This window comes from Acanthaster planci, linkage group LG09 (assembly GCF_054643075.1).
Source record: "Acanthaster planci isolate LZ-2023a linkage group LG09, COTS_SCS, whole genome shotgun sequence".
Taxonomy (NCBI): Eukaryota; Metazoa; Echinodermata; class Asteroidea; order Valvatida; family Acanthasteridae; genus Acanthaster; species Acanthaster planci.
In genome coordinates, this window is record NC_141785.1 from 8,101,040 (window position 1) to 8,128,425 (window position 27,386).

General features: G+C 43.7%; 2 protein-coding genes across 2 annotated transcripts; both read right to left on the minus strand.

The window, feature by feature from the left end:
* Window positions 1–1,329: 1,329 nt before the first annotated feature.
* LOC147798081 (stromelysin-2-like) lies at window positions 1,330–13,429 on the minus strand. Its single transcript, XM_087141520.1, has 8 exons — window positions 13,080–13,429; window positions 7,942–8,228; window positions 7,188–7,465; window positions 6,549–6,707; window positions 5,899–6,056; window positions 5,152–5,293; window positions 4,578–4,838; window positions 1,330–2,744 (listed from the first exon to the last, which is right to left on the minus strand). Exons 1-8 carry the CDS (start codon window positions 13,179–13,181, stop codon window positions 2,524–2,526), a joined length of 1,608 nt encoding a protein of 535 aa, XP_086997646.1. The 5' UTR covers window positions 13,182–13,429; the 3' UTR covers window positions 1,330–2,523.
* A 4,702-nt stretch (window positions 13,430–18,131) lies between these two features.
* On the minus strand, window positions 18,132–26,550 carry LOC147798082 (collagenase 3-like). Its single transcript, XM_087141529.1, has 9 exons — window positions 26,190–26,550; window positions 22,491–22,771; window positions 21,966–22,255; window positions 21,487–21,645; window positions 20,940–21,100; window positions 20,684–20,831; window positions 20,381–20,520; window positions 19,612–19,735; window positions 18,132–19,127 (listed from the first exon to the last, which is right to left on the minus strand). Exons 1-9 carry the CDS (start codon window positions 26,304–26,306, stop codon window positions 18,889–18,891), a joined length of 1,659 nt encoding a protein of 552 aa, XP_086997655.1. The 5' UTR covers window positions 26,307–26,550; the 3' UTR covers window positions 18,132–18,888.
* Window positions 26,551–27,386: the final 836 nt, after the last annotated feature.

Consider the following 27,386-nt stretch of genomic DNA (forward strand, 5'->3'; position numbering starts at 1 on the left):
AAAGGAATATGAAAGAAATGGATCGAAAAACCGAGTAAGAGAATAAAATAACAATTGTGGCCTATTAGCATTTATATATGTATGAGTTTTTAATCGTCAGCCATGTGATCGTTTCTGAGTCAGACCGTATAGATAAACTTCAAAACCAACCGGAGTTTCTGTACTTCATAACGTCTCCACCACTTGAAATGGCCTTGAATCATCGATCCCTCTCCCTTTTAAACCAGGTCACACTGAGCCAGCGTCCCGGTGCTATGACTAACGCTGCATCACTAGCCAGCTGGGATTTCGATGCTAGGAGCCCGAATACAGGCGTGGCAAAATAGAACTAAGCCTTGATATGAGTTTCCTTTGAGGACATTTGGCCTCACTTGGGGCTGCAAACAGTCAATTCGAGACAACTCTGTATGTATCTATGGGCCTTCTTATCGGCACCAGGAGTCAGGGAAATGGCAGCTAAAAAGAGGCCACGATGTGACAGCGCCATCCAGCGTTTTCTCATCCGCCTTCAGACATTCCAAGCCCGCTGGCGGTCGTCAAAAACGTGTCTGTTGGTAAATTCTTATCTGGTTGCTAAATTTTTGTAGTTACATAGACAGTCACAAGTTACAATCCCCGATTCAAAAAGGTGCAGCGTGTCGTCCTGTAACTCCACGGCTCAGGCTCCCGGCTTGGTGGGAACCGCACTTCGCTGGTTCACAAACGACTTTGAAGTGCACGAGTTACTGTCGCATCGCTACCAACAAAACAAACACACTCCACTTCCAACACAGCTCTTTTCAACCGACGAAGGGGGCACCTCTTTTCGAGGCAGGTAGCTGGTGTTCAGTGGATATGTTCGGTAGCGTCGCAAGAGGTGTGTGATGAGAATTGCTCGTTTATATTCCCATGGACATGTTACCTTAAAGTTATCTTGCTAGTTGTCCCCCCGACGGTTCATGGAGCTGTTCATACCTAGTTGGCATGAAAGAATAGGAATGTAAAAAAATGACCAAAAATCGAGGTTAAAGAAAACAAGGACCTAAAAAATAACATTGGTCGTCGGTGTGGGTTATGAGTTATGGTAGTAATCTATTTTTTCCGCTTCATAATTCCGCATCAGGGGATATAATGAAGACTTCCGCCATTATTTTTGAAAGAAGTAGCCAACAGTCGGTCAACTCATGGACGCCCTGATTTTTGTTTTGTGTCCACTAAATCTAACAATGCCACGTTGTAATAATAATTATGCAACGTCGTGAATAACATTACCAGAGCTTAATCATCGATCATTGCGGGGAATGGGATCAAATCACTCGTTTACAGCATTCGTACAAAAGTCTGTGACTGTTACGTTCCCAGTACCTTTATTTCTAAAAAGACACGTAAAATGGACATAGAGCAGTGACAAACATTATACTGTATTTACAAACTCTACTTATTTTATAAATCGAGTCATCGTTACTATGTATCACGCATCAAGTTCCAAGTCAAGTCACCATGCATCCATTCACTGGATAGCGACTGAGGCATGGCCATCAGCCCTTTGTCACTGTTGGTGCGGTAGACTATAAGGCTGTGTTCGAATCAACCACGGCTACGACTCGAATTAACACACGTTCCTACGGTAAGTAGTTGAAACCCGCTGTAGCCATGGCTCCCTTAGGCACGCGGATTATTTCTATTTCTATAGCTTTAGCCGTAACGTTCGTTCTTGGCCGAACCAGTTGTCTGAGTTTTGACTTCACTGGTGATCCTGACGTGTGGATTGATGGCAACTCAGGTGAAACTGTTCTAGAACGGACTTGGTTATAATTATGGCGGGAAATAGTCCCGCTCTCCCCTGCAGTTTTTAAGATAAATACCGTCCACGCGATTAGATAAAAAAATACTTCTGTCCTCGCCCGCGAAGACTCTGTCACCATTATTTACATTTAAAGGTAAAACAGTGTATTCGTTTGTTTTAAGACATTGTAAAATTCACTTTACACGTTTATGTTTTGCAACATAATGCTTTACTTGCCATGTTTGTCGTATAATATTTAACATGTGAATCAAGGATTCACAAATAAGCTTTGCAGAGAAAGAAATATTGAAATTTTGTTCAAGAAAAGCAACGAATGTACCTTTTAACAAATTGCTTTTCAGTTCCTTCAATATGTTATTTGATCTTCATAGTTAAACATCATAAATATAAATATTTATATATAAACTTCAGCATCTTTCCTGATGTCATCTCATGCATCAGCTAATTCACAACATGCTGAAACCCATACACTTTCGTCCTGCGAATAGCTTTTTCCACGGAAAGATCAATGAAATAATTAAAAATAAAACCCAACAATGTAAGGAAGATCCACGATCAATTAAAAATTACAGTCATCATCGTGTACTGTAATTTTTTAAACTTTTCTTTAACCTAAGCGACTATGGAGGCGCAGCATAATAATGTCGCAGGCTTAAAATAGACGAGGTTGTTCGTAAACCTCGTACCAGACATCGCTTGAGTGTTTTTTTTGTTAGTTTGTTTGTTTTTTTGAGAAGTCATGTCAAAAATATGAGCGCTGTCAACGCCGACAAGAGGTAGACCCAGAGTTCCAAAGCTGTCCTGGCGGCGCCACTAGGCGCGGGATCGGTGGGGGTGAACACCGTGTCCTCCGAACAGCCCAGGAAGTCCACCGTGAACCACCCAGGCTCCGCTTCAGTCGTCCTGCTGCCGTCGCTGAACCGCCAGTACCGGTTCCCCTGAATGAGGTAGGAGTCGCCTGCAGAAGAAGCACAACATGTCACGGACCATGAGCACATCATTTGTTTTCGTAAACACAAATCCCCTAGCTGCGTGATTTTTTTCAGTATCAGGATTGCTTGTGTTTGAGTACAAAGGCACTGTGGAATTTCCCCTTGAGGCCCATGTCGGACACACTTTGTCGTATAGCATGCTAACAATGAAAACTACTGCAACTTGTCAAGCCGGCGTAACCCAACACCGGATGTAGGTGTTCGCCTCTTTTAAGGACGTATGTAAACTCATAATGAAATCGAAGATTAAGACCTTTTCCGGGCTATGTAAATAGCCGTGGAAAGAGCTACCCAAGGACCTTATCATCGATGCTGTCCTCTTTGGTTTCAATTTAGGTGACATGTCAAAATCGTCGGCTCAAAAGCCATTTTGCGAGTTAAATTTGAATAAAATCTGGTACACCGAGTTATTTGATTGCACAGAAACGTAACAATTTTAATTCCACTGACTAAAGATACTGTCGCTATACCTTGTGATTAGGGGCAAGCTTTTGCATAGCGACCACCATCTCTGGAATGGACTGGTTCCTTTGTGACCTTCTTATCTATGAGAACAGTGTATTGTTGCGAGGTGTCTCTTATGTAACTAAGCAAAAGCTTGCCCGAATCACGAGGTATAGCAACAGTGTCTGTAGTGTGGAGAATTCAAATTATGTTCACGTGAATTTAAAGAACTCAGTGTACCAGATTTTATTCAAATTTAATTTGCAAAAGGGTTATTCTACGGAGCTGCTTATACGGTTTCGCGCCCAATGAGATTGCCATGCCGTTTGCCATGCTTACTGCTTGCGGTCTTTACGAAATACATGGAACATCTGTGAGTGTAAACCTGTGTGCTTAGCGACGTCGTTAAAATGTGGGTGGTGTATTGTACTCTTTGGAAATATACAATCAGTCGCTGGCTGTCACAGCCGGCCAACCTGTTGCACACGTTTGCCAATAACGAGGTTTCCCCATAGAGTTCAAGCATGGAGTTATTAAGCACATGGTTCAAGATACTAGACTTAACCGAAGATAGCGCTGGCCGTGAAACGGGTTCGTGGACACGAGTGCGTTCGATTACAACGAGATATAAAGGCCATTGAAAATGATGAGAAGCCAGAACGGAGTCCTAGGGGAAACGTGTCTGGTTCACAGAGGACAGGTCAATGCTGATCTCTTGAGGTAAGTCAATGACTACGACGCTGTCAAGGTCGTGCCTATGATTAACGCATACGTACAAATAGGACCTACACAAATGAAGACGTTGCTTGCATTGTTTTCTTGTTGCTGTTATTACTGAGCGAGAGAATGTCTGATCCCACAGTCCAGATTCCGCTGTAGGCAGGCAACGTTTTTCATCGAAAATGCGGATGAACTTAATGTTGCCTGTAAGCAGATATTTTGCTATGGTTCGCATGAGGGTGAATTGAAAGGCTGTAAAAGAGCACAACTTCTTACGCCTTGTTAATTGCCTTCCGTATATCAGCAATGGTGACAGTCGGTCTTAAGGCGATTATGTGCTCGAAATGCCATGCACTGTGGATAGCCTGCTGCACATTTTGATTCATTTAGACTGTCTGACTTAGAGCATCAGAGGGCGCAATCCATGTTTTGCAGGGGACGTAATGGAAACCTGTCTTTGCCGAGGGCCCAAGGCCATATCTGAACGCTTTGGCTGCGGCTGATGAAAATAAAACACGTGCGCCTATGGAAGCCTCTGGCTGGCAGTTCAAGCCAGTTCCCATATGGATATGTTTTACTCCAAGACACGGCCTTTTAATTGGGACACGACTTCATGATGATATCAGTGTACTTACCGTCGAGATTGAAAGCCGCATCCACGCTATCGGGTCCCCCGACCCACTCGTCCGCGATCGATTTAGGGTAGCCAGCCTCCATCTGCCCCTCCATGCCGTCAAATCGCCAGCAGAGGGCGTCCTTGAAGAAGTAGGTCTTGGCCTCCCTCCTGAGCGACAGAACCGCATCAACGTCAGACAGCTCGCCGCCTGTCAATTGGCCAACATGCTGGGGGAAGCCCTGCTTCATGTTCAGCCCGTTAAACTCCCAGAATCTGGACCCTGTCCATGGCATGATCGATGACAATATCTTTGTTATCAAACAGGTATGCGCAAATCAAACCTATTAAAACTGCTTTAGGCTAAATTCGATCACCAACCATTCGCCAACTAGCAGTTGCCTGGTGCCCACAAATTTTGGCATAGATTAAGGGAAATGGACCAACCATTATTTTGTTAAACCTTGCCTTATGGTTAAACATGGATGCTTGCTAGGCTTTAAGTGTGTGTTAATCACAAACTGTGTAAAAAAAGGATGCATAATGAAACATGAATATACTAGTACTGAAAAGAAAGGTCGACTCGTGGAATTCACCTTTAACGAAAACTATTGTCCCATCGAGTTTTTCGAAAACAGCGTCAGCATGAGAGGGCGCACTCCCCCAAAACCGGCTCGTGGGCATCGGGTAACCAGTGAGCGGGGTACCACTGTTGGACAATCGCCACATTTTCTCTTCCTGTAGATAGAATAAAAATGGTACACGGTTGATTGATTTAATACCACTCACAGGTTTTGGTAAATATTTGAGAGTTTTTATGAGCGTTCCAATTTTTTTTCAATAGAAAAAAAGGGACCGTCTCCAAAAAGGATCTTCCATTTTTATTTTGAGTTCTGTTTTTTGTTTTTTTGAAGGGGGTGCATTTCAAAGCCCTCATAAGTCTGCGACATGGACTCGTTTAACACTTCTACATGCTTTGTACAAATGTACAAATTTGTACAAATATATACAAATTTCCATTCAGGTCTGAACCTGGAGGAAAGCTACACCATTATAGGGTTAAGTGCACAGTTTTCGATATTTTTCCAACATAAACTGCTCCAAGCTGCTACTGCATACTATTTACACCCTCTCTGCAGTATTATGGATGCCCCAACTATGGGTCATTAAAGTCTGTGTCAAATGACTGAAAAAAATTACAGAAACAAGAAAACATGAACGCAGCAAAAATCCCCCAAATTGGGTAAATTTTGAGTACGTGTGATCGTTCGATTACTGAAAGCATACATCCGCGATTTTCTCATTATGAAAATATAGTGATCGCGAGAATCGGTATTGCTGACCTTAAAGATGAAGACTTCGCGACGGATGTCAGACACCGCAGAGAAACCTCCGGTACAGGTGGGTGAGATGGTCGGTTCGGGCTCCACCGGGGGTTGGGTCGGCACCGGAGGGTCTGTCGGCCGGGGCTGTGGGCGGGTAGGGGGTCGCGGATTTCCTCCTGATGAATAAAAGACACAAGTTTCTTGAATTTGAAATATCTGCCCGAGTTGAACATTGTATCTCGCGTGTGGAGATAAACACATCGGCTCATTCGGCGAAACTTGGGTCCCGCCAACGTGCCAACGTGCCGGTCGAAGAAACCCGCTCAAATCAGTGCGACAGTAAATTTAGACGAGGAAGGTTTCCAACAAAACTTGGAACCTTATTGTCACAAGTAATGAAACAGCAGCCTTTGGTTTCTTGTATCGACACCGAAAATATTCATTGCTTCATTTTGATGACCGTTTTTATAATTTTGTACCTGTTCAAGAGCAAACTCTACAACAGGGTTGAAAAATTGCTTTCAAATTTGGTCTAAGCGTATGCTTCGGGTTTCATGCACTCGTGGGAGGCAAATACTTGACGATGCTGCACATGTTTATATAACCAGCAAAAGACCTCACAATTACTGTTTGATACAATTTGAAATTTCGGTTGTAGATGCCCTCACCGTACAAACTCTGGACTCCCGCGATGTCGTCAGAGTGCAGCCGGAAATTGGGGTCGTAGCCTTGGTAGTAGGGCGCCATCAAGGCTCCCTGCACGTCCGAGTGGCCCAAGCCGAGAGAGTGGCCAAGTTCGTGGGCAGCCACGGTGAACAGGTTGGTGCCTGCGCGGACAAAGGGAAAGGTAAGTTTCAGTATCACTGGAGTCTTGTTTTGTGCCGGTTTATTGTGAGCTTTGTGATGTGGGGGGGGGGAGGAGAAAGGTTTGGCGCTATTTGCTGGGGAAGTTCGAGCAACGACCGTAGTTAACCACAGTTGAACTAAATGCCAACTCAACAATGGGTGGTTGAATAGTGCGCCTCCAAGAGTTTGCAACGCGTTGGCCTATCACAGTGCGCGAAATCTGTTGACCCAATACGCGTTCGAAGTGGTCGGCAAATTTTCGTTGTGATTGGCCAACGCGTTGCAAACTCTTGGAGGCACACTATTAGCTAGTCTAGTCGACTATCCGGAAGCCGTCCCTGGGGTTTTGTTTTTTCAATTACATGTACACTGTCTAAACAACAACACTTATTTACAACACACTGAATATAAAATGAGCACACTTGTCAGAGTTCGAGAGAGCGAGAGAGTTCGTACGATACCTTGGTACGTGCCAAACGTGAACGACTCGTCTTCGTCGAAGTGCGCGTCACCGCCGATGCCGGTCCCGGGAAAGAAGGCGTGCGCAAGCGTGCCCCCGCTCCCGTCGAAGGAGTAGCTGTCGCCGTGTTCGCGGCTGGCGAACTTGATGTGGATGTCTGGGTTGCCGCCCTGTATCTCGCGGAACCTGAGGGGGGTGACGTCACTCCACACTTTCAGGGCTCGCTCAATGGAGTCGCGGACCTGATTCCGTGATAAGTCCGGTGTGTAGTTGTCAAAGCTGCAGATTAATGCCGAGTTAATTTCGAACAATTTTATTTAACACTTGAAAGAAACCCCATTTTGTCAACTGGATCATGACACATATTGTTTTTGCTGGTAAGTGTTTCTTCAAATAGTGTAGCACAGGTCGGTACTGAGAACCAGGCTCTTGAACCACCAGCCAGCTTTGGTTCAAGTGAAGCATTTCTCTTCGCTTAAGTCTAACCTAGATAGAGTTTTCATCCTTTTCACTCTTCCTAATGTTGTTTTTTGCGGAATTTTTAGAACTTTGTAACATTTTGATACTTGTCCATTCAGTTCCAGTAAATGTTATGCCTATTCAATAGCAGATTTACATACAGTACAGAAAGATGTGAACCAGTTCAACAATAAGGCTTCGAAATCATAGTTTTTGTCACTTTTTATGACTAGACTGTGAAGAATGTGAGCTTCATACTCAATTGGGACGGGGTGCAATGTTAATATAATACTTACGAATATGTTAGGACGTATTTCTCCCACCGGATGCCCTGCGTGAGGTACCGCTTGGCTCGCCCGCCCCAGCTGGTCCCGAACCAGCGGCCTCGGCCCCGCGGAATGTCCGGTAGGCCGCAACGGGGCTTGCCCATCATCTCTGCCGTGGCCTCGTCGATCTGGCCGGTCATGCGTAGGCCGAAGAACCGCTGCATCAACATGATGGACTGGCGGACCTCGATCTCCGAGATCAGCTCGGCGGCGTTGGGATCAGGCTCGTCCATATACCCATACTTCTGGAGATAATTCTTGGAGAAAGAAACAAGACCAGAATAATAGACTTTTACAGAAGCGTTCACTACAAAAATCGGTGCATTGAGGTATCAACAGTGGCATCGCTTTCTAAGTATTCATTTTGAGATACCACGCGCGTGATACTAATTCAACGGCGTATTTTCCCGTGTGCTACTTTTGAAGGGCTGTAAAAATGCCAATAACCTCGACCCGGGTAGATTACCAGAACTGACTGATCGAAACGTTGATCTGGATCTTACAAGCTGTGATAACGGGGATATATGTTCGCGTATATATATAAAAAGGAACGTTGTCTCTTAATTTCAAAATTGATACGTATTGAAAGACGGATTCATTGGCATTCGTGGGACACCAGTTTTGCCATTTATAGAGGATGTTTTTGTGGGTTTGAAGGATATCATTCCCAAAAACAAATGTTTCGCTTGTTTGTGTTTTATTTTGTTTTTAACTTTCTGGCTATGAAGTTTGTCAGACTTGAGTACGGGTGTTTCTCAATAGCACACCTTCAAGAGTTTGAAACGCCATGGCCAATCACAATGAGGGAAATCTGTCGACTCAGCGCGCGTTTGGAAAGAGTCGACAGATTTCGTGCGTTGTGATTGGCCAACGCGTTGCAAACTTTTGGAGGTGCGCTCATTGTGGGTAGCCCGTATTATCCACCAACGGTGTATAATAAGTCAAACGGGTTCCAAATTTTGAATTGGTGGCGTCCATTACCGTGCAAGTTTTAATTTAAAAAAAGAAGAAAAACTTTTTCGATTTTCATTCCAATATAATCGGGACCTTTCAACAAAGCATGGATAAACGCGTGCTGATATACAGAACAACCTTAGCCATATGAACTGGGTCAAAGGTCACCGGGTCCATTTCCCTTGTATCTGGGAGTTGCATCCAAAGTAATGACATATTTGACGTTAAAAAAAATGTAAGGCTGCACCACAGGCAGCTTAGAAAATATTCGCTGGTGGGTCATTCGGGTCACAATTTCCGGCTGATTGTCTGACAGCTATTATCTTCAAGCCCATGTCTCGGACTGTTCACGAACCGGAAACCCAAACTGGTACCCGGTACGAGCCATTGTATAACATCAGGGCCAGGTTGCGAACCGGAGCTTTTGTCGTCGAAAGGTCGGTAGGTCGGTCTGCCAAAAGATGCGACCTCTGACCGGGTCGTCTTTGTTTTAGTTGAACAATGGAAAAAATCGTGTTTTGTGGCTTCCTGCTCTTGAGACGAGCGGTCGGGTTGAAACGAGGGACACTGAAAAATCAGGGTTGTCGATTTCCCCGTGAACCGGGATGAAATATGGGAGCATAAATATTATTTTGGAAACCCTGTAAAGACATCTCTCTTCTCCACAGTCGCATTTTTGCCTGCCAGTGCCAAGGAAATTATGGCACCCGTCAGTGCCACAGCAAAAGAATAATCTACGAAATCTTTGAAAGATCGCACGCAGTTCTTGGAACCCTATATAACAAAAAGTAGGGCCTGCTACTAAGTATTGAATGAAAGTTTAACCCTCTTTAACAGCCAAGCGGCAAATGTGTACAAGCTTCGAGGCGAAAAGTGACTCTAACCAAGGGTGATATTTCTGCAAACTTTGGCCGCCCGTGCGAATAGTAGGCAATGCGAAAGGAACTCATATTGACAGCCCATGGAAACAGTTGTGTGCAGTCCCTGTTTCCTCCAAGGTCATTTTGACCACTTTCTGAAATAAATGTTACTTGTACAGTGAAATCCTTATAAAGATAGATTTGAATCTGAGACCTCTGGAACACCGTACCAGTGCAGCACTGGTACGATGTTCCATAGGTCGCAGGTTCAAATCCCGCTCCAGTCAATTTCTTTGTTCACCTTTATAATAATTTATAAGCACCTAGTCAGTTTCCCTATATAGTTTCTTTCATAAACAGTGAAATAATGAGAGAATAGAAATATGTATATATTATACCTAGGTATAATATATACCTAGGATGAGTACTCCTGAAATTTGGTAGACGTTTCACCCGAATCGACCAACAATTTAGGTTATCTGATATTCGCTGTAGGTAAAAAACTGGCAGACATTTTATTGCACTGTTTTTCATTTGTCATAAGTAGACTTTACACGTTGCACAATTTTTTTCAGTACTCAGTTTACAGCTTTTTCAGCACCAAATTTCAAGCTTAGCTCCATCATGACTAAAAGAGCATTAGAATAGCGTAATATCAACATGACGTTAAATAAGATTAACTTTTGAAAAGGGACTGTTATAGTGTTTGCAGACAGTCATAGCTCCAATACCGGAAAACCGGGGGGGGGGGGCAGCATGTCAAACATGTTAAGTGTTTTTCTTGGCTGTCGGCTGCTGTCAGGGTCTCTGGTTTCTTGGTCGGTTAGGTTAGCCATTCGCTCAATGATCGATGGACAAATATAGAAAGAGGGGCCCAAAGTGGAAACGTCCCCCCACCTCCCGTTGCGACCATCCGCCCCGAGTTGAAGTGGTCCAAAAGAGACAGGCTCGTTCACGCAAAGACCGTAGGGTGCAAATCCTGATGTGGAACAAGAAGCCCTTTATGCTACATTCTATGATTCAAACAAAAATTGGTTGCGTGTACTCAGCACGTGCCGCACTGAATACGTATTATGTGCCAGCAGGCGGTGAGTTCACATTAAAGGACCGCCCCGGCTTTGTAACTATGGAGACACTATTGTTTGAACATTTTCGAGAACCGAAAGGGCGTCACATTATTGTCGTGATGATGAGGTTTTGAAATGACTTGTGCTTATCAAAAAAAAAATGGTTTGGGCGAGGTGGTAATTGAGGTAGTTTCGAAGTCTGTATAATAGCTTTTTATAGTACTTGTCTTAATTTCTCTCACAACAAAATTTCTAAGGAAGCCGGTTGCGTTCGGTCGTCATTTTTATCCCAAGGAAACTTTGCGGTTTTTTCACTTTAAACAATGGATTCGCACGGACCTGTCGATGGGGAAATGTATACCACAGATGGAAACCTATGCCATTTCTCTGCACACCGACAAAGCGTGTCGAAGCCGAATTTTCACAATAATCTGCAACACTCTTTTTGACGTTTCAAAGCAAACAAAAAACAAAAAAACCAGAGTACGCTGCTTCAAAATGCTTAATAAATTTGGTCAAGTTTGGCAGCTGTTAAAATTTTGCCCTGTTTTCACAACAAGTGACTCATTCCCCATTCTTGAATAAATATCCAAAGCAACTTGCCACGCCAGCCCAGAGTCATTTGAACATTCCCAAGAAAGTCTCAATTCACGTTTCAAGCTTTGAATCTTAAATCACCACCCCAAACAGTACAACCGAATGTGCTAACCATGAACATGGTTCATTCCAGAGTGCAGGCGACTCCAACCATGTTATTCTAAATAGGCTTGCGTCATGTTCACCGTTGGTTAAATTCAAACGAACGGGAAGCCTCGTGAACAAGCAAGGAAATCCGCTTTGCATTCTGTGTTTTTCTTACAAGTATTGTGCAAACATGAATTGTTGCCATAGTTGGGGAAACGTCAGATTAGGTTAGTCACCATTTTTGTTCGGTTGATTGACTGATAAGAAGTGATTTATGCTAATTCCAACTGAACTGGTTCCATGTTCCTTTCTGATGCTCGGTGTGTTTCCAACTATGTGTATGGCAACATGTGTCTGCCATGATTAAAATGATCCTTGAAAGGAAATAGGGAGCACACAGGTATTCTTCTGAGCGCGATCGATACAGGATATAATATATTAAGTTACAATCTGAAAAACATGAAAAGTGAGCTTCAACAACAGTCAACAACAGTCCTTAATCCTCCGATTTCAATATGACTTTTACATACACCCTATGGAGTTAAGGGTTAGATTGACATCTTCTAGAGAGTTGGTGTGCAATCTGATGTCTTTCTTTGCACAGATGTGCGTCATCAAAAAAGTTGGAATCGATTGTGCATCGTCATTATGCTTGAGCAATAAAAACTTGTGTAATTCATTCTTTTATTTCTTTGCCATCACACCGAAATATCAAAGAACACACCCTTAATGAAATCAAGACCTTACTTTGAACGACATGAATTCGAATAATATGATACGATCACATTGTTACTCGAATGAATTGATCGTATTATAAAAGCAGCTTTGTGATAAGAAAACCCAGGAGTCTTCTGGCCAAGAGACGAAAAATCTGATTTGAAATTCACGTACTTTCCCAAGAATCTTTCTCAAAGTCTATATGCCTTTGAGAAAGATTCTGCTAAGATCGAAACGTCAGGCCCTCTATATTTTGAGATTTGTATTTTAGGTCATTGTAGTCAGCAAGCAGTTTATTACATATCTTTGGAATATTTATGATTACTGTCTTATCATTTGTCGTACTACCATCATTCAACACCATTCTTTCGTGTTGGAATGGAGTATGAATTTACAGAACAGCATAGTCAGGGTACCGTTTGTCAATTGAAAAATTAGAATTTTGTTCCGTTTACAATAAATAACAAAATTAGACGGCAAAGACACTTTCATTGGAAATAATTTTGTTACACCATGCATTCACTGCTATTCTCAACTTTCGCCGTTCCGATTTGGCATGTACAAATCCATATGCCGTACGGATTTTGTTCCTGTCGGTGTCGATTTTGCTCTGAAATTGCCCAAGCAATTCGCCTCTTCGCACTTCCTTGGCCTCGCTATTGTCGATGAAACTCTCGCGCAAAAGATGTTTCACGAATTCCCTTTGCGTTCAGAATTACCATGTGATACTTGTGAGTATTATGTTACATTCGTAGCAATTGAACTGCGCGTAATGCAACGTGCAGCATTGACATGAACACAGTATATGGACTTGTCTATAACTTACCACACCGCTCATGAGGTGCTGTACCTCAGACGATTGCGCGAAGAAAACGGCCTTTAGCGAGACTACGAGAACCAGCAACGGCAACATTGATAGGAGAGCCATGGTCGGGCAGTGTTTCTCGATGTACACAGGCAGACTGAGATGCTGAGATTTCAGAAATTATTTTGAAATGAGGCAAGAAATGAACGTGGTGTCACAACAGCTGCGACGGCTTTATGCTGTGACTGTGAGTCCGTGCTGTGTTGGCGAATTACAAAGTCATGTGGAACCAGGAAATGTACACAGCCTGGTGGAAAACTCTCCCTTTGTAGCCTCGCAACCAGGCTTGACGGTTTGCTGTGGAATCAATAAATGACATTTCGGTTTTGATCTCCTTGATTTTATTATGTGCCGTGCATGACAAGAGGAACCTTGGTCTTTGGCACCGGAAACCTCGTCACCACTATTTTGTCAGGAAGTGCCCTGCCAGGGTCACATAGGCCTACTGCATTATCTCTCCATTTTAGGTGCCACCGAACAATACGCGCGAACAGTTGGAAGCAAGTTTTTTTTCCGCGAAGGTCGGGACCGGGTTTCGTGCGGTCGGTCGTGGTGTCCGTCCTCTTTCCACTGATTGGCGTCACGTGATTCTGAGATGTGACTGAAAAGTCCGAGCTACGTCACACTCGAAACGTAACGGCCTGCAGTCTCCTCTTTTGGGTATGAATTGAGTAATTTTCGAAAATTAGGCAGACGAGCGCTCACGATATATTCACGAACACAATTGGTCATTGTCATCACCATGGAGACAGAGATCGTAATGTTCCCCCAAGTGTCAGACGAAGCTTCATAATTGTTGTCTTAATTGTCTTAGTCGACGTCGTCGCTGTCATTGTCGTTGCTTTTGTTCTTGTTTATATGAGGACGGGCTGTGGTTGTGAAAGCTGGTATTTTGTCAATGAGCAAACTCTATAGTGCAAAATGTATGCACGGGCAAAATGTATACACGTTGTATGAGGACGGGCTGTGGTTGTGAAAGCTGGTATTTTGTCAATGAGCAAACTCTATAGTGCAAAATGTATACACGGGCAATTCCCTTGGTAACAGACTGGCATAAATATTGGAAGGGATTTTCACAGTGTATACTGGTCAATCAGGCGTTAGTACCGGTACCGGCAGGACAAACTCTAGTGCGGTTTCTTCGTTGGAAGTGTCCCTCGGTCATAGAGATTTCTTTTCAAATCATGATTTTTCAAGGATCAGGTGAGACTGTATGTTGTCAAGGTAACAGACTGACACCTTTGCAACCTCCCTGTTTGAGGAAAATGTGGAATAAAAACTCACTGAGGTTTGCAAATAAAAAGTAATCATGTACATGAAATTTATTGCTATGTCCTTGCTATCTGTTTGCAACGTCACTGTCTTCACAACAGTGTCACAAAATATCATCTTCTGTGAAGAAAACAAAAACAAAATTCGAAACCCAGCATGACGTTTACTCGGAAATGCCCACACCATTTCAGGAAGAGACGTATTGGGACATCGCATTTTCAAAGGTTCGTATGTGCGGGTAGGTTGCACGTGGGAATTTATTACTGAAATGTTTCCTTCTTTCTTGATGAATTCAGAAGCCTCCGTAGCAAGGGCGCATGGGGGGAGGTAGGTAACGGGGGCCATGGCTTCCCCAAAGAGCCAATCTTTTTTCGGAAAAAAGTTTCATTTCCCACTTCCAAAAGCTTTTAAATAAAGAGCTCCTGAAATGCAGCCTCCTACTTCAGAAAGGCCGTAAAAGGTCACACGAAAAAAAACAACCCAGCTCCCTCCCTCACCCCACCCAGAAATTTGGCTCTGGATCCGCCCATCGTTATTCGCTGTGCAGTTAGTAGTGGGGCTGGGACCATTGGGTTAACGACAGCAAGCCAGGCAGAGAAAAACAGCGAGTCTCGGAGAGACTTTACCTTAAGCTTTAACATACAACATGTAAAATGACTACATGTAAATTAATCATTGCCAACTAGAGTTTCGGAAAATAATTCCTTCGTTGTTTCGCGACCCCTACCATGGTATCGATTTGTAATTTGTGTAATCCAACGACTTCTCAAAAAATTGAGGTCGTCGTTAACCGTGTGGAATCTTACTCGCATATGTCCATATATTTTGCGATGCGAATATTGCAAGTGTTTCGAGCTGTTTTAGGTCGTTCTTGTTATTGAGCCGTTTTACCAATTATTCACTTTTGACTATAAATAGAAAATGTATTTGATTAACCGCAACGAATCGGTTGAATGAAAAGAGGAAACGTCCTTACAATTTGTTGACATATTTTGTCTGGGAATGCACGCAGCAAAGTTTCGATATAGAACAGCAACCTATTTGGTAGTGGGCTGGCTGGTGTGAAACGCAAACAAACATGTAAATGCGTGTTTTCATCCAATCTGCCTGTTAAGCAATTTGTCACGCCAATCCAAACAAAAGACCTTTCGGTACTTTGAATATTTGGTCAATCTAACATTTGTTTGGTACACTTAGGCCTACCACACCATCACATTTCCTTGTAGCGATATGCAAGTTCGTGCAACCACTATCATTAAACATGGAGGTGCATTAACTAATAGTTCGATCAATGGCAATTGAACGATGGATGATTGAACTATCTAGTCAACCATTTTGGAACTCACTCTGGGGATGGTCACACCGCTGGTGACCAATAGCCTTTTCCGTAAAAGAAAAGCCCAGGGTGAACCACAGATCTGAAAATAATCCCACAAGATAAAGACGGCAGGAACTGTGAGGCCTTGGCGTTCAATAGCCAATGTGTGACCATGGAGGAAGGAATATTCTTTCCTCCATATGTTGTGACTGACGGTGTGATTCACTAAATAATGGTTCGCTCGCCCTGTTGGCGTGTGCGTATTGACGCAAATAAGCAGTCGTCGAACTGCAGTAGTTGCATGCTCCAGCTGTCAGTGATATTTTTCAGGAGACTTTTTGGTATTCAGAAGACGTATGACGTCAGAGGCATTCATGACAACGCTTAGGGGGTGTTTTACTTCAAACAATCAATCAATTTTGTTTTAATTATAACAAAAACAGTTAACGAACCAGTTTTAACAGGGTTATGATAAAAAACCGAAAGTGTTGTTTCTTTTCTCTTTTTTATCAATTAAGCAAAAGGCTGGAATCACATTTCTTGTTTGTCGCTTTGTGTTTCCCTTCTTGAATTTGATTTTCTTACTGAATTGAACAAAATAATGAAAACATGTTTGTTTATCGTTTGATAAGGCGGATCAAATGTCTACAAATGCCTTGAGTAATAAATCAGAAACTCAAAATGTTCACGTTTCGTTAGAACATTCTTTATAAATCTCTTTCATGCTGTTTAAAGTCATATTTTGATATCCGCTCATTGTAACAACAATACAAGATCTCGTGTGAACGCACATTCCAAAGAAGCGCCCTGGTCCGTCGTGCCTTGCAACTTTTGCTGTTGCAAAGGCATATTCAACACTGGCATGTGTGCATGCGCGCTTGTGACTTTGCAGAGACGGTGATTTGTCACTGAACTATTTCATGCAGTTTGCACTACACCAAATACGCGCCCATAGAAAACAGTGCAAAATCGGACCGAAATAGCGCCGCCTGTTGACTCGTGAAGAGGTTGGCCTCCGTTATTTCATTGGAAATTCAAGATTATGGCCTGAGGATGACCTTTCGTTTCAATTTCATGGGGGTTAGCCACGAAAAATTTTTATTCGCCTTTGAACGAAGATACCCCCACAATAGCAATAAAACTAAGCGCTCACTTCTGAATGTAACCGCCCGCCTCTATCCAAAATAGGTCCGCAACTTCGGACTTTTTGTGAAAGAAATACCCTGAACTGGAGACTATCAGTCCTAAATTCGAGATTTATAAAAATATTTCTGTAATGCCTCCTGATTATGGCCTGTCTTATTGTAAAAACCCCGTGGGATCACAAAATAATAATGAGCTCGCGCGCAAAAATACAAGCATTTGGTGGAATGCACCCTGCAAGATCTTCTGTGGCTGGTACACGGTATCCGCCACGTTGGTTATTACGAGTGCGAGTCATTGTTGGGAAGCGTATATGCGGTTCGTCACCTCGTAAAAATGCTGACGATGTATAATGACACATAATGAACGTATGACGAGATTTCGTGTACATTTTACTCATTCAATAAAGAGAACTGCCTCATTCTTGTGGCATGCAAAATTCCAGTGTGCGGTCCGCTGCCTTGTGAAAATTAGGGTGACAAAAAGTCTTGCTCGCCAAGGGCAAATTTGTGTGAATTTGAAAGAGAAACAGCGCACCTGTAATGTGTCGAGATCTAACTCGCTTCCCAGGAACCCGGACCCAAGGCCTGATCTCTGGCCGGTTGACCGCTTCAGGAACGGCTTCTTCCGTGTTGTCTCATATTCTCCAGGAACTCACAGGAGACCCACATAAATCGGTCATTCGCGTGCGTATGCCGCGGTCAGTGATATGGGAATAATGCATTGTATAAATGTGCTGTCTTTGGATCATGTTCGTTTTTGCACGTCTTAAATGCTCAATCAGTTATGTGTCACTTTTCTCTGTTGTTCATACATGTATTTAAAGTGCTTTTGTATAAAAACCTGTGAGAAGTCACGCTTTTCCCTTCTAGTTAATCCAGCGTTTGAGGAGACAATTGTATCAAATGTGAAGATGAGTCACGGGTAATGTTTGTTAAGTCACCATTTTTGACTGGCACCCTAATCCCCTAACGTCCTCACTAACGGCAAAGCGTGCTTTTAAAATTGGCTGTCTAATCGTTGAGGTAAACTTTCCAAACGTCTGGTCAAAAGGTCACAGATGTTAAAAATGTACAAATCCTTGACTTTAAATAAATGAAAATTAGGAAACCCCCATTTTTACACCCGTTTCATTGCTCAAGGCCATTCAAACACATTACCCCCATTCACACTGTTGAAAACTTTTCCCGCACAGAATTCTTATACAACATCCCACGAGTACAAAATACAATGGTGTATGTATTACGTCGTGACAAGGCAACACTCTTTTAAGACACTACTTATTTTCTTAGAAAAGCTTTTTATTAGGGTAAACACATACAGTTTATCAAACACACTGATACGGTAACAATGCTTCTTCCCCATAACACAGGAAGCCATTATTTACACACGTAAAGACCATCTCGCCCGCGAGATGTCTAAAACGAGAACCGTCGAGAACAGTTTCAAATCATATTAAATACACGGGCTTCGCAATGTGGAAGCATTTTAGTACTCAAATAATTTAAACTCTCTCAAAATTAACTTAAGAATCGCTTGACTGGAAAAGTGAATTGTACTTTCCTCACTTAATTATTCACAGACACCATTTTACACAGTATTGATACGAACGCCATTTTGGCCCCAGTATCAAGTCAGCCCCGCCTATATTTCATCCGAAATGAAGGATGTTCATATACAACCCCACGATTTACATTTGTCACTCAATTCAATGCTGTACTTGCTAGCCATTTGCCAGCCATAACTTTGAGGTACATAAAAAAGGGCCTCCCACTCACACGCAGTACTGTCTATTTTGGAAGACGCTCGGGGCGCTGTTTACGGAAAGCCTAAGCCATTACGGGTTCTTACTATTATTTCAACATAATTTACGATCAGGTCCTCATCTGAATCAGTTTGGTGGTGGTATTAAAATACCACGGGCTGTTTACAAAATAACTAATCAGAAACGGATCGTGGCTAAATAACTTTTCAAAAGACCCGAGTCACAATCAGCATTTTGAATTCTAGTTTACGGGCGGGCACACTAAAGTTGCTTCACAAGCTCATTAACCAGGCCACGGCCAGTCCCACGACGGTGAGGGCGCCCGTCACCCCCTTCATCTCCACCGCTCCGTTCGGCTGTTCCGCGGCCTCCCTGGCCTCGTCTTCCATGATCGCCTCCAGGTTACAGTTGAGGAAGTCCGACCCGAAGTAGCGCGGGAATCCCGGGTCCACCGCCCTGGCCGTGTCGTTGTAGCGCCAGTACTTGCGTCCGCGGATGAAGTAGCCGTTGCCTGGTTGAGAGCAGGAAAGACGGAAAGAGTTAATTTAAAGACAGAGTCTTTCACAGTCGAGAGATGGGACTCCACACGAGTGGCCTCAAGTGTCTTGCAGCTGAACAATTACTCCACGTGTAGCACATTAACTAGCAAGACCACCTGTCCAACAAGAAGTCCAATTTACGGGGATTTCAAGGGATCCTAACGAAGTACTTCTCCTGATTGTGAATGAGTGACTTTTATCACGTGGACGGGGTTTTGGTACATCCTTCACCATGCCAACAAGTTTTACTGACTCTGCATGTGTGGGACGATTTCTGAGTGTGAACACATTTCCAAAAGGTATGAGCCTCAGTGAATTGATAGCATTCTGACTTTTTTGTATCGTTGCTTTTGACTTAGCTGGGAGTGGGAGATAAGGCACGGTTCTTCCCCATCTTTAAGAGGGCATGCCTACTGGAACTCCCAGCATGGCCTGGATGCTCTTGCCGCAACTCACCGTCTCGTCCCCGGAATGCGGAGCCCAGGTTGCTCGGGACACCAGGGAAGATATCTTTGATACGATACGGCCAGTTAGGGTCTACCGTCTGCGTGGCTTCGTCAAACCTCCACACCATGTCGCCCTGCAGTATAAGATTCAGTGTTCGCCATTCAGGATAGGTCGACAAAAATCAAACGTGCTACCGAATGAGACATGGGATGCAAAGGGAACAACAGGAGCACTGAAACAGCAACGAGGTAATCTATTTTCTTCTGCCTTTTACTTGCTAGTCTGTTAATCAGAATGACTCACTGACGACCAAGGTAAACATTCTAACGATTAGCAATCAACAGCTCCTTCAATGGAAACCAGTTAATGAATAGAGAATGAACAATGCAAGCGCTACAAAACGTTGCGTCGCTAAAGGCTTTATTTCACTGGCTAGCGCGCAGTGTTGAGTCCATCATTCAAGAATCAGTGAGAGCTACCAGGGAAAGCGCCATCTTGTGTAATAGACCGTATTCTCGGCGTCCCCAATTTCAGTCGTATTCCTGAACGTACAGTGTAAATTTTAAACCCGTAATAGGATGGTACCAGGTGATTTTGGGACTCAGAATGAAATCGTAGAATATAGTCTGGTTCTTTGAATTTATACACTACGTAGCGGAAATATGACTGAAATTGGGGACGCCGCAAATACGGTCTATTCTATCGCTACTGATATGGCAGACAATAAGGTGAAAGTGCATGAAAATGGCCAAATTTTTAGGCCAAGAAAAGTACAGACCTTGAAAAAGTAAGTTTTACTATATTCCTTCCACGTCATGGCCGCGTCGATGTCGACTGGAAGGTCGCGTGAGAGGTCACTGATGAGGCGCGGGTAGCCGTCTTGTAATGTGATACCGTCAAACAGCCAGTGCTGGTTTCCTGCGTCAGAACATTCACATAGACGGTGACAGCCATTCTGTTTGAAACTACTCTGCTGATTGTATAACGGGTTTAGTAACAATAAGACTTCACAGTTTTTTTCACAGATTTCTACTGTCGATTACAGAGTCGTTTGTGGGGGAATTTGCCAAGGGGAACTTACCTTTGAAAAACAGCGTTTTCTGGTCGTGCCATCTCTCGTAGCCGGCGTCGATCCTGGGCGGGAGACCGACCCAGAAATACTTGTTCTTGTCCCCCTCGGGACTGGAGATGAGTTGGCCCTCACGGGCGATTCGCCAGTATCGAGCGCCCTGTTGAACGGGAGTCATGGAATCGATTAAATTCAGTTCAGGGAAGAAAACCTACAAGAGCACAGCTAACCAGAATCGAACCCATTCAAAATCAGTGCCCCTTCTCACCCTGAAACCGAAGATCTCTCCCCTGATGAGTGTCATAGTCGTGAAGGCCTTGTTGCAGGTGTCCCTGTCGGGCTTGGGCACGGTGACTGGGACCTCGGTGGGATCGGGTACCGGCCGGTAGGTCGGGTCCGGGTTCGGTCCAGGCTGAGGACCTCCTGATCCTGTTCGTGTAAAGAACAATGATGAGAATACATCCATGTCTGTGACGAAAGGACTTTGATAAATGAGAAGAAATCTTCAGAACTGCGTGATAAAATACAAAGCAAAACCCTCCGATGGAACAGTTTGCATACAACTATACGCCAGATGTGGGCTGAAAAGTTAATTAACTGTGGGCCAAGATGAACAGGCTACAAGTTATCAACCTTGCCAAATCGCTGAAAAGTTGAACTATCATGATCCTTCAAACCGTTTTCTATATGGGAGTCACATGTTCGTCAGCTGCAGCCATGTTTGGCAATGAACTTAGCTGCGTATAAAAAATAAGCTCTGTTCAACAGCTCTGGACAGGCATGTCATATAGCAATTTCCAGACATTTTTCCTCACCGTAGATCGTCTGAATGCCCAGGATGTCGTCATAGTGCAGCTTAAAGTTGGGGTCGTAACCGGGGAAGAAGGGCTGCATGAGGGCGCCCTGCACGGACGAGTGCGACAAGCCAAGGCTGTGGCCTATCTCGTGTGCTGCGACTTGGAGAAGATTCACGCCTGGGATGATAAACAACCAGTCAGTCAATTGATCAGTCAATCGGCAAACTGGCTGGTTTGACAAGTTACCACTCGATCAGACAGTCATTCACTTGTATCAGTCATTAAGTTACCTTGTCTATCAATCCATGCGAACAGCCGGGTAACCACTTTCAGTAAGTCAATCAGTTAATCAGCCAGATGAAAAGCCTGCCGTTTGATCAATTTTCAATTAATCTGTCCTCACAACTCACATGCTGAGCAATGGCACAACCGTGCAATCTCCCAACATGGTGCACTCGAACGTGAAAATGGCCAATTTGAGGGAAACAATTTCTTACCGTCGTACGTGCCGATGGTAAACGTTTCAGAGTCGTCAAAATGCACGTCACCGTCCAGGTCTCCAAAGCCGCTGAGCGGCGGGTAGGCATGGGCCAGGGTGCCCCCGGGCCCGTCAAAGGGGAACTGATCGCCGTGGTTGTAGGGGGCGAAGCGCAGATATATATCGGCGTAGTTCGCCCCCGTCACTTCGTAAAAGCTCAGCGGGGTGATGTCGCTCCACAGCTTGAAGGCCTCCCGGATCGTCTCCACCACCTGACTGTAAGACAGCTCCGGAGGGCTGTTGAGGATTCTGAAGAGCAGAAAAGAGATGCATGAGTGATTGGCCTGCTTGTGTCCCTAAATAAGAAACTTTGCTCTAATTTGTCTAGTTATGTGATGCCACTTCCGAACACGATTATGCTATCATCTGCAACGCCTGTTTAAACATAAGAGTGCCAATACAATCTACATCGTTGTCGGTTGTGGTGCCTGTGTCTCTGAATAAGACACCTTTCTGCAATGTTGCTGCAATAATTCAGTCTTACCTGTAGGTCAGATCTCTTTTGTTCCACTTTCCCCCAGTGTGAGCGTACCGTCTGAGCCTCCCGCCAAGCACCGTGCCGTTCACGCTACGGCCCACTGGGTCCGGAACGCCGCAACGCGGCCCCTTCATCACCTCCAGCGTGGCGGCGTCCACCGTGCCTGTCTCTGGCAGGTTGGCGAAGTACTGGACGCGGCGGATGGCAGACTCGACGTCGGTGATAGTGGCAATGTCGCCCTCTTCCGACGCCGGGGGATTCATGTAACCGTAGGATGTCAAGTATCTCTATGGTGGAAAGGTTGAACAAACATGGCAAACTGAGTTTTTGAAGTGAAAGTGCGAGACCGCTGTGACTAGGCCTAAATCGAGATGGGAGAACCACAGAGAAATACAGGGCGGTAACAGTAGCAGGAAGCTTCAATGAAAGAATCTAAGCGACACAGCATACACTCCCATTAAATGGTACGCTAGCCCTGCTTTCTCCTTGCCGGTTTTATCGTCGCTCGTTGTTACTTCCAGAGCAGACAAGGTGAACAAAACAAGTGGTGACCAAATTAATTCCAACTGCGTAAAACGTCGTCACTTGCAGAGTTCAGTGAGCATTTATGAGCGATAGCTGGCGTGAGAAATACATATACATTACTATTCGGAAAATATAACTAGAAACTTTCTCCGAAATGAAAAGAGCTACAATGAAAAAGAACACAGTTTGTCTCTGTGGGAAAAAAGAGTCACTGGGTGATCAAAAGTATGATTGTGGAATGAATCAGACGGAGAAATTACAGATTATCCATCAAGCCAAAAAAGGTGATGCAAATGAGATTTTAGAAATATTCAACATGACTTTAAACAAAGAAGTTAACAAGCTTACACAATTCTTGTGCATGCTAAACCAAGGAAACAAGCCGGTAGCGCGGGTCCAACCGCCCAAAGGAAAAAAAAGGGCCAGCCAATGTGGATACACCGAAAAAGGGGAGGGGTAGAGTGTAGCAGGGGAAGGAGGAGGCGGGAAAATTGAAGAACAAATTGTCATAGTTCACTTTTGCTGTGAGATAATAAGAGTGAAATAGAGTGGCGTATTTGGTCTGACCGCCGATTGCGAGAGCCAATCGGCTGCAGGCACAGTGAATCATGTTATTGCTCCGCCCATAAAATCGATTGAAGTCGTTTGGTTAAATCAAGCATTAATACATTTCAATCCTTCGTGCAGTTATGGGAACTCGAACCAATTTTTTTTTAAATGAAAGAAATGCACAGTGCAGATTACCCATTCATTTACGCACTGTACAGAGCCAGGCCATTTGGGTTTATTTCATGCGATAATATTGATCAAAGATTCAATGGAGGCTAGTTTGTTGAATACCGTTAATTAACACTGCCACAACCACAATTAATATGGATTTTTATTTGGGAATTCCTTTTAGGCCGCTATGCATACAAACATGGTGCAAAATAATCGAACAAGTGCACCGTTTCCTTCTTCCGTTCGGAGCACATCAAGAGGAAGTCATCATTTACACAATGCTTGTGACTCACAGGCTATAAATACTGACCATTATTGCATATTTAGGAAAGGAAATGGCCGAGGGGGGAAAAACCTCATCGGCAACCCCCTTGGTCGTCGTGGCAACATGAAACACGCAGCCGGGGTCACCGGTTGAATAATGTCATCCGGGAGGTGAAGTCAGTGTGTGCATAGAAGAAACTGGCCAAGTTTAAGTCACAAACACCTGTAATAAAGAAATTGAAATTCCGCAGGACGCCTGACCAGGGTCACATGCGTTGACGACTTAGTTGAGACACAGAAGCGCGTAAGCACTCAAAAAGATGTCTCAAGAGCAATTCAAATTAGTGGCAAAGATATCTCGAGGGCAATTTCGATTGTTCGAGCCGATTGGTTCAAGTTCACAAAGAAAAGCTGTCGAGGGATTTTAGACAACGTTAAAAGAACAAAATCGAAGATCGTCGATCAATGTTCAATCAAATGATGGCCATAATGTCAAGTATCCATGACAACCAGGTCCATTAATCGGGATAACAGAGGACCAGGGTCAGTTGCTTGTGCATCTCGCGTATTCCAGTTATATACTGGTGACCTCAAATTATACAAGCTGTTCAGGAAGTGGCGTTTGAAATCACTGGAACTCTGCATCCTAAAAATCAGGAAAAGGCTGCTCTAAAAATACACGATTTTAAGACCAAAATACCATTGTCGCCGCTGTTCATTTATACAAGCACCGCGCATACAAATATCATGGCTTTCATCCTTCAATAAGGCGCGGATTCGGCTGGGCACAAATGCTGAGATAAGTCACAGCGGATGAAACAGATTTGAAATGTACACAAAGCTTGATGCTGCCGGGAAGTTCATACCCAGCGGCAAACACTTTTATGGTCCCAGTGATATAATGCGTGCGTCACTACCGTCCGCGACATAATGACGCATACACAGACTAATCAATCATAAGCCTTATCGCAAATACTGCATTGGGTGATTTTGCACAATAGTAGAAAGGCATTATGGGAAGGAAAAAGGAGCCATGCATTATTTGCGATAAGGCTTATTCTTTCCATCACATTTGAAAAACACACTGCAAAAATGTGGTGCATGTGTTAACTAAGTTCGATATTACAAGAAGGTATTTTCGACAGCTCTAAAATGATCACTCAAGCAGGCATCAGGAAAAATCCCCAACATTACGTCAGATTACACCCTGTGACTTGTATCATTAAAAAGGTACATCGATTTTTCATTTGTTTAACTCTTTTGTCTTCATCGCCCAGGTTAGTGTTTCGTTCGCTGTCGACTCAGTGTCAGTCACTGACCCAAAAATACGCTCAAGACATTTATAGCGAGTTAATACACTGCGACGTTAGGTCCTGTGCTTAAAGTGACCTCGCAGCAGCAGCAGCGCCGTCGGTTGTCAGAAACGGCATAAGGCACACCTTGGAGAAAACCCTTGAAAATATTCTTTTTTTTTGTTGCGCTATTTATATTATCCGATCGCTTCCTGACAAGTGAGGGCGCAGTTGTTCTGATGTCATTTCAGGAAGACATTCAAAACGTGATTTTTCTTTCGAATTGTGAACGTAAATTTGGTCATGCATCAAAAATAATTTTGGGAAAAACTTGCTCACTGGCCTAGTCATGTGACACAACTAATCATCATAGATAGGAAAAGTCGAGACAAGTAAATTGTATCCAAAATCTGGCAGTTCTTAGTAATGAAGATGTGACATCACACTATCGCTCAAATGCCTAAAATGCAAATTCACATAAGCATAAAAAGTTTTTAAAAAGGCGCAACAATCAAGGTTAAATGACAGAAAAAGGTGCATCCACCAGGACTGCAATCAACCAGTTGCATTACACGTGCCCTTTAAAACCAGATGAACCGGTAACTAGTAATGGATTTGCTGCAGAGACACATGATCCCCCACAGAGAAGACTGTCTAGGACAGTCCCCGCAACACAGCAGCTGTGTTCCAAAAAGTTACCAGCGGTGCCTCGTCTCCAGAGGTTGAAAAAACTTTCAATGAGAAGAAATTCACATTATTGTAAGTTTTTGTCTTTTGCTTAACATTTCACCAAGATCAGAAGATAGCGTCTCCAACAGAGAAATGCAATCGGTAATTTGGAATACTTCTTTGGCGTTTGAAACTTTGAAAAAAAACATGGAGAAGACCCAAGACTCGAACTTACAAATGTCGCCTCGGCAACTTCGGGGTCGTCAGAGATCGTGGGGAAGCTTGTAACGAGAGCTGCACAAAACACGACCCAGACCGCCCGCCATAGGGCCTCGTTGATACCTCTCGACATCTTGAACCGGTCGGCCCTACACCGTCTATGCAGGAAAAAGGCACTTGACGACAAGGGTAAAATTACTAGTTTCTGAGCTAATGAAGCTGATATTTCTGTAGTTTGCCTAAGTGCTTAGGTCCGTTGACACAGGCAGTTTTGTGTGGGGATAGTCAGTGTGTACGTTTTATATAGCCACGAAACCCTCGCTGTCGAACGATGACGCATGCGACCGGAATTCTGCAGTCACTCATTCATCACATGCAGTGGTTGTGCTGCGGTGATCTGTGCATGTTGTACAGTTCTATAGTGGCACCGGGGCCAGCTTTGAAGGCCACGCCAACCTGGCGCGCTGTCGACGGTGACAAAAGGATTGGTCTAACAGTAACAACAGACGTTTATAAAGATGGAAAGTTGCCTTATAATACTGTATCCGTTCTCAGGTGCAACCCACGTAGCCATCGATGCATGATAGTCTCGACAATGGAAAAATAATCAATCACCCCCACGCACACCAGCGTCTGAGAACACTTCTTTGCATTTCAGTAATAAACAACATTAGCTTTCTGAGTCAACACTCACGAAGTTAATCACTATGCAAATAACCGAACACCTACAACTTAACTTGTGAAAACGGCCTACGTATTTGTCTTTTTTGTGTAAAGAGAACTGAACTTATAAACCTCCAAAAATGTCTTTATAGCGGCTAAGCAGCCAGCTACATCTGTTTAAATATTGAACTTTTGGAAGATTTGGTAAACGGTCCTTTTTGACCTTTCAAATTCAATTCAGGTTCGTGACATCCTTTTTTTTTTAAATTTGGGCTTCATTTTTCCGGAATCCAACTCTCTAAATTCCAAATGTTGCAATTCAGTCCTTTCCAGGAAAAATGTATTCAGTGAAACCAATGACCGGACGAATTCCAGTGAAATTCAATCAATCGAATAGAACAAGATTTCACTGAGTTTCCACTGGGACTTATTCTGTTTCACGCTTTACTTCTTTTAAATTTCAATCGAAATTCGGATTAACTTTCAGTCCATTAAAAACGTGGACTCCCTTTTTCTTTTCTCTTTCTTATTTTTCTGGCTATGCTAAGCT